The sequence below is a fragment of the Coloeus monedula genome, assembly GCF_965178545.1.
Source record: "Coloeus monedula genome assembly, chromosome: 2".
Taxonomy (NCBI): domain Eukaryota; kingdom Metazoa; phylum Chordata; class Aves; order Passeriformes; family Corvidae; genus Coloeus; species Coloeus monedula.
In genome coordinates, this window is record NC_138782.1 from 113,261,226 (window position 1) to 113,273,546 (window position 12,321).

The window sequence follows — 12,321 nt, forward strand, 5'->3', positions numbered from 1 at the left end:
GAGCATGTTTACTGATGTGCTGCTGGGAGGCTACTGTAGAGGAGCACATTCTAGTTTTACTAACTAGCTCCTACTGCATTTAAGCCCAAGGGTGTTTGGGCATGGTTTTCACCAAGAACACAATCTGGATCCATACTAAGCCCAGTTTTTGAGGCACACTAGCAAAGGCAGGGGGGAGGTTTGTTTTCCTCATTTCAAATCCATTGTGACAGCATGGGGAGTGTCCTGTCTTAGGAGGGTTGGAGAGTTCCCAGGCAAGCTCGGTGTGTGCTCTGTAGCAGGAAATAATCTGACAGCTCAGCTGATCTTTACGGAAGCATGGCAACAGTTTTTCCTTCTCTTTCAAGGATGAAAGTCACCAACCAGCACAATGACAGAGCCAATGATGTCACCTGTCCTCCAGCTGACCAGAGCAGCAAGCACAGCCATCAAAGGTACCCTTTACAAAATAGGTCACATGCACTGCCAAAGCAAGTGAGAACAGGCCAGATCTTTGGGCAAACTGCAATAAACTAATTGTCTCAAACATGCAGTTCTGAAATGTTGTTACCCAGCAGCCAGAGAAATGTCTGAGATGCTGCTCTTCTTGCCAGCTCCAGTTCAATGCTCTACAGGCCAAAACCTGCTTTTTAGGAGGTTTAACTTAGGCTGAGCTCAATAAAGACAGTGCTGGCGTTCTCTCCTGGAGACAATATCCAAGAGGTATATCAAACTTTTAGCATACACTGGTGTTTTGAGAAGGCAGGAAATAAGTAGGGGAGAGCAGAGGGGAAGTGGTGCTGTACAAAACATCTGGTGCTTTTTGGGGAGTCGGTGCTGAGCAGCAGCTGCTGCCAGTGCCTTCAAACCAGTCCCTCTCCTGTGCCAGTGCAGTCCCATCTCCCTGCTGGTGTGGCTGCTCAGCAGCTCTGGGCTCAAAGCCTGGAAACAGAATTTCTCTGTCCTCCAAACTCCCACTGTACAGACACAATCTCTCAAGAGTTGCCAAGATTTGAGTTTTATTTAGGATTAGAAATACTGAACCACAGAAAACTGTTAAAAGTAATAGAGGTTGACTCAGTAACAGGAGGGTGCACAGATGGCAACTGGGGGGGAAACTGCCAGACTTCAGGAGGAATTTCTGCGCCCGTGGCAAACAAGGGCACAGGCTGCTCAGAACTACATGCTGTGCTTCTGCAACAAAGCAGTTTAAGGAGGCAGTAAAATGGTTACAATGTATAAAATATTTATAAACAAACTTTCTTTTTTTTTTTTTTAACCATCCCTGATTTGGTGTCAAGAGAAAGTTTTTTCTTTCAACCAGTTCATTTTACAGGTTTATATTGGGGTGACAGTTCCCCAGAGCAAACCTTTTAAACTTGTAATAAACTTTTCTTGAACAAATCCTATAAGTTTTTCTCATTATTTCACATTCCCCTGTACAATAAAATATACTTTTTTAAAATCACTATGCATCAATAAACATCTGTAGACAAATTAATAAACTTATATTTTACTCTCTATATACATGTTGGCAATGTCAAAGCTTCAAGATTCACATGGAGGTCTGCAAGACCAAGGAAATGTACACAAATAACTTATATTTAGGAAAAAACCCGAAGAGCTGAAGAGTATTTTGCCACATTGTTGTGGGTCACAGTATTTAAATTATTTTTTTTCTAGTTATTCTTCACAACCACATTGTCTCAACAGAGAATGATAAATCAAACTGAAGCAGAAAGAAAAATCAAGTAGCAGTTACTGATTCCAGTGCAGAACTAAAGTCAAGTAAAGAATTATACTTGATTCTTAAAGAATATACAATATATGGGAGACTTCTCCAGTGCTAAGGCTTCTTCAGCATTTAACTGTTAAAACTATCATCCTGAGATGGGAAAATTCCAGTGGGTATCACTTTTAAGATTTCAAATGGAATGGTTCTAGCACTGAGCTTAAACCATTCCTCAGTCTGTCTGTCAGACTAAGTGGTAAAATATACAAACAGCTTGGTTCCACATTTACTACATAATACTTTTTATAGCCCTGAAAATGGAAACATTGGCAAAACCAAGATATTTCAACATCATAAAAAGGCACTGAGCTATAGTACTGTATTTACAGTAACATTTGTGTTTGCATAGATCAACAACAACTTGGAACACTGCAAGGAACTAAGCGCAACCAGGAACTAAGAGGAAATAGGGAAGCAGCAGGAACTCTTGCTTCATAACCAGCGTGGGGCGAGGAGTCTTTTAGCAAAAGATGTTCAGGTTGTCAGCTTCAGTTGTCCTTCATAAATTAAAAAAAAAATGTTCTTAGAGGAGTGTTTTCTGATCAAAGAGCTGCAGGTCAAAGCGCACCCACACTTCTCCTGTTGGAACTTCATGCAGCAGTAAGTGTTTAGTTGTGGGGCCTTTGCTCTCTTGTTCTGTTCTGATTTTTGCTACTGGAACTTCAGTGCGACCCAAAAAATCTGTTGGGCAAAAGAATAAGAAATTTCATTAGGTGAAGACATTATAATACCTTAGAAAATCTGAGTGATTCAGGTTAATGCAATGCTGTGTGGTACATGCTCAGTTCCACAGCACTGCTCCCAGGCTTCTGGTTTGACTGGACTCCAGCCCTGGGTAAACCAGCCAGCAGTGATAAAAAAGGGCCTTTTTAGAAGAGAAAAATGCCATGGAATTAGGATATCACAGTTTGAGCTAAGGGCTTTAAAAACACTCTTAGAAAATACCCTTTCGGAAACACAATTTCAAATGCTCTTCAGTTTCAGAGCTGGTAGGTCAGAGTTAGGTAATGGAACCTGTTTGCAAATCAGCTGAGGTGCTCAAAGACAATAAAAAAATCAACTATTTTGGCTCAGCCAACTTTAATTATGCTTATATACCATGCTTTTCACAAGAACAACAACCTTCAACAATTACTGCTACTAGTAGGTTTACAGTCCCATTCAGAAATCATACACCTTCTGTGTGGCTATTTCTTATATGACATCTTTGTGTGTGTGTTCATTAAAAGGTTCCATGGACCAAAAAACAAGACTCAGCTGTCCAGCTGGAAGAAGCAGCCAGTCATACTCATGTTAACTCACAGGAGAAAAGCCTGAGCTATAGTTACACACATGGCATCTCAGGTCAAGGCAGTTCCCTGCAAATTTGCAATAATTGACTGTGTGTCAGAGCCCTGAAAAAGCACTTAACCTTTTAGAGAATATGAGAAGCAACTGACTGCCAAAAACGTGCTCAGTTTCCAAGCAACAAGAAAGCCAATCAAGCTGTTGCTGTGCAAATATAACCCAGGACCTTATTTTTGAGCACCTATTGTGAGTAGAACTTCTGCTTTCAACTTGTCTGTCTCCTCAGTCTGACAAGAAAGTAATTCTGTGTCTGGTGCAAAAGCCAGACTGGGATCAAATCTGACTGCCTGGAGTTAGTGGCTCTGGAAGGCTACTGAACCTCCTGAGTACTAAGGCATTGTTTTTACCCAACATTTCTCAGGCAGCAGTCAGACCTCCAGGTTCTTGAAACTGCTGCTGAGGAACTGGCTACCCCAGCTCACAAAAACCCATTCTTTTCCTAAATATTCACACTTACCATCAGGTGAGAACTGATCCCTGTCAAACATGGTGATACACAGGACATCCTGATAAAGATCCTTGATGAAGAACTGGCAGTTGAAGTTCCACTTGGGGTTTAGGGTGTCCTGCAGGGTCCTGGTAGTGTAGCTTTGCGAGCCCATGCTGATCTCACAGTACGGGTTGCTCTTCCCTAAACACAGAACAGGGAGTGAAACCCCTCTGCAGTGCAGAAACACCCCCTCCATCTGGAGCCTGCTTGGATACACATCAATGTTGCTGCCAGAAGATGGGGATCAGGCAATCCCTATATCCCAGAGCAGCACAGAGCTGGTTCTTCACTCAGTCCTCTGAAGCTAAAGAATGCTTATTTCTTAAAGAAACTGTAGACAAACCACAGTGTTTTCCAAATGACCAACTCCTCTCAGCAAGCCTTTCCAAATGTTACAGGAATAAAAGTGATCTGAGACTGTTTCCCTCGCTTACCATTGGGCTTACAGGCCTTTAGTTCTGTTGCTTCAATCACGTGCACCATCAAGCGTCCTATTCCTGAGGTTTTCTGTGAACGAGCTGAGAACAAAGAGGTCAGAAATAAATGGATTGGTTGGGACTCTAAGAACTGGCAATAGATCTGAAGAGGGAGATCCTACACAGACACTGGCATTCTCCAGGAAATGCCCTGCCCCTGTGCCCAGGTGGATGAGAGGAAAATACAGAACTCGGTGGGTACCTTGATAAGCCTTTTCACGTTTCTTCTTCTCTGTTTCAATGTATTGCTCTGACGCTGCTTTGATTTTCTGGACCCAGGCAGTCCTGTAAAGAGCAATCCCTACAGTCAGGGTCATCCCACAGGCAGCAAAGTCTTCAGTATCAGTGACTCTACCCCACTCCTTTCGCCATTCTCCCCTCCCTAGGTTTCAGAGGCACCACAAATCAAGTCAGTTCATGGACTAAAGCGATGGAGTTTTTGGATTCAATCTTATGTCACATTCCAAATCAGCCTAAATAAATGGACGTGGAGCTGCTGTTTTATTAAAGACTGCTGGATCACATTAAAGACTGCCCAGGACTGGGGAAGAGTCTATGGGATGTTGGACTTTGCAGCCCTAAACTATTCTTCTATACAACTGTAACATCAAGGAGAAGCAGATGTGTCTGGATTCAGCTGCAAGAGCTGCCACATAAGCAGAACAAAACCAGAGAAAACTTCTCATTCAAATGAGAGTCGAGTGAGTTTATTTCCTGACCAAGAGCCAGCTCTGTTTCTGAGCTCAGAGCCCCTGTGTCTGCTCACTGGAAACACAGCCTGCAGCATCAATCAACAAGTTTAAACTCAGATTTGCATTTTCACTACTCACCGCTCATTAATGTTGTCAGTTTTAAGTGTGTAAACTCTGTCGATGTGTGATATGTGGAAAACAGGCTCATCACTTGAAGGGTCTGTGGGCAGCTTCACAAGGACTTCATTAAGGAAAACAGGCTGAAAGAAAAGCAAACGTCACTGTGGCAGAAACTCTACAAGGATGTTTAAATGCACTGGTTTACGGTAGGGAAAATGAAAGTAGGACACAGGACAAACAATGAGATCACTGTGTAAAGGATGCAAGAAAGGGCTGAGAGAAAAACTACTCTGTCGATTCACCCCATTCTGTTTTCCTAGGCAAAAAGCTTTGTGAAAGGGGCAGGACTGTGTAAACAGAGCTGCAGTGTGGAGCTTGGAAATCCCAGGAATCTCTCAGGTTGTCTGTGGGAAAGCAGCCCTGATACTTAAAGTTACATCTCCAGTTTCAAAATCTTGAGAACACACACTGTCTGGGCACAGAGACTAAAATTTTGCATGTTCTACTGTTTCCTGAAGGACAGGAATTTTCTTGTGGATGCAGGAACCTGTGCAAACTGAAGTCAAGGCTCCTGCTTCTGAACATCCCACTCAGCTGTTCAGGCATGATGCTACTTCTGCCCTTTCCCCAAAAAGTGGATGGAAGTGTTTGTTAAACCAAAACACAGAAGTCTGTCCTTTTCCAGGCACTAAGCCAACGGTATTCATTCAAGTTGTCTGCCAGAACATGCCCGTGTGACACCAAAAGGGGCCACACAGCTAATCCCAGTGGGAGAGCAGCATTCCTAATCAGAAGCCAGGACCCACTGTACCAACATGACCATGGAGCACCTTGACTCACTCACCATTTTGTACATTTTGAACTGGGAGTTGGATTTGGGGCTGAACAGTTTATCAGATCCGGAAGACACAAACTGTTTAACCATGTAGGTGAGCAGCAGGAAGTCATTGAAAAGGAATCCATACAGCTCCTTACTGCTCTTGGCCTTGTACAGCTTCCCACTGTGCAGGAGCTTCCGTGGTCCCAAGCAGTTTGTGAGGGAGTTGAACACAGGTTGCTGGGAAGAGACAAAACCCATTAGCGGCAGCAAGTCTGTGCAGACATCAGCTCCTGCTCCTCTTCACTGTGGAGACTGATCAAGCTGCTCAAAATGCTCTTCTCTTGTTTAATGAATTCCATTATAAATGAAGAGAAGGGAACTGTTAGGTAATCAGCCATGGCAACAGCACTACTCCCACCTCAGAGCAGATTTAAGGTTTACCAAAAACACAGAGGGATGACCAGATGAAGGCATTTACTGCATGGCCACTTCTGTGTTGTCCAGAAGCTGTGTTTAAGAAGAAGCTGCACAGGCTGCAGGCAGGTCACCTCTTACAGATGATTAGGTGATGGAACCAGGACAGACCATGCCCTGTCAAGCCCTGGTTCCTTATGCAGACAGTGGAGAACTGTCACACACACCTCAGTCTGAAGGCTGTCCTGAAAGGTACAGGAGCCTGAACACCGCATATCCTGGAGGATCTAGCACTGATGGCTTCTGTTCCTGCTTGAAGAAAACCCTGGGAAACACACACTAAGTGAAATCCTCCACAGGAACACCTGACTTAGCCCAGTGGCAGCATGATCAGGAGTTCAGAGAGAAGAGTTATTTCTGTCCGTTTAATGGTCTAAATGGTATCAGTTTTTATGCTGATAAATCAAGATTTCTCTGCCACTAAAATCATGCAAAAACAGTGGTTCATCACGTTATGGCTGTGAGTAGAATTCAAGAAAAGATTCCCTGCCTAGAGTTCAGCAGTGGATCACATTCCAATAAGGGATGTGAGCAAGGACTCCCATTCCCTCCCCAGCCTTTCTGAAATGACACTGAAAAGCCCCAGCCCTGCAGAGCATCAGTGCAGGTACCTCAGCAAGGCCTTCACACTGGACATGGGCCTGGATCCATTCCAGCCTGTCCGAGTTCTCCTTCTCACGCACGCCCTCGTTCACCTGGGAGCACAACTCCTCCGCACGCTCCAAGGCGAGCCGGAGGTTACTGTGATCTGGGTGGTTCTCTGGAGTGTTCTCTAGAATCTGGTGGGGGTCAAAGAGGGGAGAAAACAAGATAAAGCAGAGGTAAGCACAAGTGCTTGTCGGAGAAATCCTCATAAAGGGACAAGCCTTTATCTTGGCTTTTGCTATGGAGATCAAACTCAAAGCATTCAGCTACAAAACCTCCCTTGGGGTACTCACACTCTTTATGAGCAGAGGGTAGCGCGTTATCCTTTGCATGGGTTTCAGGAGGAAGCTGGAGAGGGGCATTCCTTTGCAGCGAGGGTCCAGGGCAAGTTTCTGTGGTGCAACCCAGAGATTTAACAAAGACATTGCATTAATGATCAGAAAACAGTTGCATCACTGACACTGAATACTGAAAATTCTGTGATCAGATTCATTTTTCCAGGCATTCGAAGAGATCCTGTATTTTTTCAGTAAGCAAACACTACTTGTATCTAGAAAAAGCAGGAAAGCTGGCAGTGTCATTGCACCCAGACGCTTCGCCAGCATAAATCACAGGGTCATTGTTCATGCAGAATCCTTACATTCAAAACTGTTCCAGATTTTATTTTGACATCACAAGCTCCACTCAGGTTGAAAAAGAGCAGAGCAATGAAAGAAACAAATGCCTGATGTCAACTGTTCTGGCAATTCTCCTTTTATGGCCTAAGTAAATTAGCCAGAGAGAAAGACAGTGTTGTAAATAAAGTGCACACATAGTGTAAGCCATGGTCACCATATAAATACACCTTGGAAGCTTCTTAGCTATTTTTGCAGGATTTTATTCTTCTGGATTATTTTGATCTGCTCAATGCTGGTTAGATGGGCTCCTGTCATTGAGGAAAGGAGAAGGCACAAAAGCTACTGAATCCAATACCTTTAAGTAGTCTTTGAAATCAGCATCTTCATCAGTTTTCTGCTGCAGCAGGGACGCCCCGTTGAGCTGGCAGCTGCAGAACCGAATGTAGGCCTGCATGTGGGACAGCTCTGCTGCCAGGATGTCCCCGATCATCTGCACCGGCATCTTCTCGCCTCCGGTTTTCTTACGCACCCGCAAGGCTCTGCAGACGAGGAAAGAAATCACCATCCAACTTTGCTGCCAAGCCTGTGAGGCCTAAACCACAACCCTTACAGACCCACCTCTGAAAGAACACAGACCTGGGAGGTGAATTTCCTTATATAGCACAAGTGCTTCCAGGAGGTGCCGGGGTTCTGCCTGAACCCCCAGGAAGTCACTGACACAACATCCTGAGCTGAACAATCTGCCTGGTGGGGCCTGGGGGACTGGGACTCTCCTTTGAGGTTTCTGGGAGAGTCAGCATCAATCTCTATATTCAACCAGCATCCCATTCAGTAACTTATTAGCCACTTTATCTTTCTAAAGATTATTTTTAGAGAATAAAAGGTTGTTTTGCAGAAAACTGGGAAGAAAACCTCCCATGCACATGCTTTTGTGTAGGCTCTATTTCTAAGGTATTACAGCAAATGTGCATCTGTTCTTGTTTATTTCTCCCTCTCTCTCAATACAACTTTTGAAGCAGTCTGACTGCATTTAGCTGTTCTGAATGCAAGCATGCACAGGAAATTATCAGCAAGGACAGAACATTGACTGCAAACCCAGAAAACTTCCTGGGGAAAGGAACGACAGAATAATGAAAAGGAAAATGTAAGACTGCAGGTAAGTACTCACTTCAGTAACTTCGTATTTGACATGATGAGTTCCTTCCAGTTAACAAAGATCAGCCCCATTTCTCCTTCTGTGAGACAGCCTGAATCAGCCACTGGTTTTTGGAAAACCTGCAGCCAAAAAATGAGCAATTCTTCAGAGAACAGAAACAGTTCAGTCTCTTGTTTAGCCCAGCAGTGACTTTTTTTGAATGCACAGTGTCTAATTTCTCAGCAGTTAAAAGCAATTCCTTACTAGCACTTGTGACAGCTGTTTCCCCTGAGCGTGTGACCCCATTCTGACACCGGCATCAGCACTTACAAAGCGAGGACAAGCACTGGGACCTGCAGGCTGAGAGCTCAGCAGAAGAGCGTTCCCGTGATTTCAGACTCAATCACTACACGAACTACACTCAGGCACTGCTCCTCTCCCCTGATCCAAAGCACTCAGGGTCACCTGTGTGCAGAACCACAGCTCCTCTCAGGGGTCCTCAGCACCTCATCTCTGGGGAGCAGAGCACCTGTGTGACTTGACTACTTAACATCTGCCACACTTCACCACACCATTGTTTTATACAGAGAGGTCACGTTAGATGCCCAAGAGCACTTAATGCTGGCCTGGCCCTGCCCTGCCGAGGGAGATGATCTTGTGTCCGGAAATAAACTGGGGAGAAGGCACATGATAAGCTCTTATGGTGTGTCTACAGCTCTATGCAGCTCTGCTCGACACCTGGCCCCAGCCCATCATCTTTTTACTGAGCCCAAACACCTACAAACAGGATTTGGAAAACAGGAAGCTCTTTGTAAGCTGATGGGTTTCACAAAGTGGTGCTTTTGCCTGGAGAGCAACCACATAACATTCACTGGAGAGGGAGGTACCCACACACCTTTCTTCCTCCATCATCTCACGCTTTGTAAGAATCCTTTTATTGTTATTTTTCAGGACAGAGGTGTTCTTTTTCCAAATGCATTTTCACATCCAAGATGTCTCACCTCTACAACGAGCTGCAGATCATCCATGTACCTTTCTTCTGTCTGAATGAGCTCGTGAATGTAGCCCTGCCTTTTCCTTTCCATGGGCTGCATGGTGTCAAGGCTCTGGAGATCAGCACACCCTGCAGGAAGTAAGGTCAGGAGTTTAGATCCCACTCAAGGCATCAAACCTGACAAATTAACAAAATTGCACCAGCACTCAGCAGTCTATGGCTCAGACTACAAAGACACTGGAAAACCCTCTCTGCAGCAGCAGCAGATTTCAAAATCAAGCGATGCAGCAATCGACTCCCTCCCTTCTTTGTGTCACTTTTCAGTTTGCACCTTTTTATTTCTTTGAACACCCCTTGTATTGTGATGCAGAGTAAGAGTTCCTGACTTCTTGCCACTCCATTTGTCTCATGACTTTTCTCATCTCTTCTGCTACACTGATTTGAAACTGATTTTCTCTTACCTTGTGCAATGTCTTTTTTGACTTGATGATCTTAAAGGTCTTTTCCGACCTTAACGATTCTATGATTCTAAGTTGTCTTTTGTGAGATGAAGTTATTGAAAATGTGGCTGGTCCTGATTTAGGACATTACACCTTTAATTCCCCACCCCATTTCTGAAGTTCTCTGCCTTAGTTATTAATTTATGATACAAACCACCACCAACAATTTGTAAAGCTGTAACACATAACATTGTAGTTGTGTAACTTCACAGCTACACAACTTTTTTTTTCAAAATAAGCTGGAAATGTATTGAATTATTTTTATGCATCAAGGATTAAGAATCCAAATCATGCACAGGAACACACTGACAGTCAATGACACAAACCCCAAGTTTCTGTCAGAACATGCAGACCCTGCAGCTTCACATGGCTCTGTCTCTACTGCATGTTAGTTAACAAGACAACAGTGTACAAACTTTAGTAACCGAACCAAAAGTGGTGAATGTGTTTAGCTGGGTAAAGGAGAGCACAGAAAATCAGATCCCTCTGTCAGCCATCACACAGCAGAGTATTGCAAAGCAGCAAGGTGAGGGAAAAGGAAAAAAAAGGAACAATTACAGAGCGTTTGAGAACATCCATCTATCGCTGGGCTGATGGCACCGGACTGCAATACCAGGTGAACTGTGGGTTTTGCAGGAGAGCAGAGAGGACATCGCAGGGACTCACTGAGATCTGGCAGCTCTAGAGGAACAATACTTTATGAAGGTTTACAGGAGTTGTGAAAGGCAGAATGACCTACAGCAGGAAGAGCCGCGTCTTCCTCGTCACCCTGACACTCCTGGCACACAAGGATGTGACTGTTCACTGCCAAGGTATAGATCTGCTCATAGGAAAGCGACTTAGTAATAAATTTGAGGGGAAAACAACCAAGAAACACTTAAATATTAGGCTGAACTTGATGTGACAGTGGCCTAATGGGAACCTCACAGGCTCCTGAGCTTCCTGCTGCAAGGGCATCAAGGTGCTCTGAAAGAGCAACTGTCAGCAAAAGAGAAACTTGCCAAGTGAAATTTCAGGACACTATACCAAGTATTCTAACAAGGAAACCCTTTGAACAACACAAAGAAGTAAAACAGCAAAGACAACAGCTAGATTGAAAATCAGGACTTTTCACTTCTGTTTTGCACCCTAAGGAGGATCACGGATCTTAAGCTTTCTAACAAGATTTGAAAAAACACCACTTTTTAAGAAGAGATGAGGGATTGCAGTTCTTTTGATCACACAGAATGCTCCGTCTGGCCTTAGTTATCCCCAAAGCTACAACCAGGCCAAAATTAGATGAGAAAAAGGAGTAAAGTTACAGATAAAAATGTTTCTTGCAAAGTTTGGCATCTTAGTCCGTTGAGACAGTCTGTGGCCAATTCTGCTACTACTGGTGTGCTACTTCTGGATTCTTGTCACTCTTCAGTCTGTACAAGACTGAGTTTAAGCCTACCTGGTTACTAAGACATCAAATTTTAGGTTAATCGAGGGCTTGCACAGTAACCAGATGTTAATTGTCCAGATCTGGAAGTCTCAGCTTTGACCAGTGGCTCCCTTTCCTACTGCAAGGTGCACTCCTGTGACAGAAGCAGGGATGGGCAGAAGCTTGTGTCCCAGCTGCTGGAACAACCTGCATGCTGGGATTTGAGTCTGTCTGATGCTGACCACTGAAAGTTGGGGCAAAGCCTGGGAGAGAAATGGGCCTTATTTATGCATTTAAATAGATTTGGTTTATAAATTCACTATCAGATGCAAAAAATGCAGTTATATTAACTGGCTCCTGTGCTAAGTTTTTATTTTGACTGTCAGCCTCTGGGATGAAGGGACAAGTGCTATTTTGTATTTAGTATTTTATATAATTTTATTTAAACACTAGTGTTTACTAGTGAAAACACTCCCAATTTTGATAGGTCTGATGATACTGGCATAAAAACACATTATGCAATCCCACATTTGATTTTAGAGTGTGAATTCAGGCATTTGAGTCTGAAGGGAAGAAAACTGAAAAGAGAATAAACCAGCCTAACGAGTGCATTTGCCAGTGTTTTTCCTAAGTGGCCATAGCCACCCATGGGCTCACTGGTACAGAAAGGATGGACCTACATCTCTACCCCTTCTCCTCCCATGCTGCTCTTCCCTCCTTTCCCTGCATCAATTCTGGCACTTATCTGACTCCCTGCTCACATGTTGGCAACAAACAAATCCCAAGGGGGAGAAAAACCCAGCAGTTTTCTGCTGGTTTAACAGCCAGGAATGTG

The 12,321-nt window shown here is 44.0% G+C and overlaps 1 protein-coding gene across 6 annotated transcripts in view; it reads right to left on the minus strand.

The window, feature by feature from the left end:
- Positions 1-981: 981 nt before the first annotated feature.
- The window catches only part of ITSN2 (intersectin 2), an 81,823-nt gene continuing 70,483 nt past the window's right edge, over positions 982-12,321 (minus strand). For 5 of the 6 annotated variants that reach the window (XM_082276882.1, XM_082276883.1, XM_082276881.1 and 2 more), the window contains 11 exons: positions 9,589-9,710; positions 8,621-8,727; positions 7,808-7,991; positions 7,129-7,227; positions 6,802-6,969; positions 5,741-5,953; positions 4,915-5,036; positions 4,287-4,369; positions 4,043-4,126; positions 3,576-3,749; positions 982-2,452 (listed from right to left, as the gene is read on the minus strand). In XM_082276882.1, the coding sequence (XP_082133008.1) occupies positions 2,295-2,452; positions 3,576-3,749; positions 4,043-4,126; positions 4,287-4,369; positions 4,915-5,036; positions 5,741-5,953; positions 6,802-6,969; positions 7,129-7,227; positions 7,808-7,991; positions 8,621-8,727; positions 9,589-9,710 (1,514 nt within the window). In that variant the 3' untranslated portion in view covers positions 982-2,294. Of the gene's footprint in view, positions 2,453-3,575; positions 3,750-4,042; positions 4,127-4,286; positions 4,370-4,914; positions 5,037-5,740; positions 5,954-6,801; positions 6,970-7,128; positions 7,228-7,807; positions 7,992-8,620; positions 8,728-9,588; positions 9,711-10,640; positions 10,763-12,321 lie in introns of those variants that run through there. The other variant, XM_082276887.1, reaches the window with a different exon arrangement.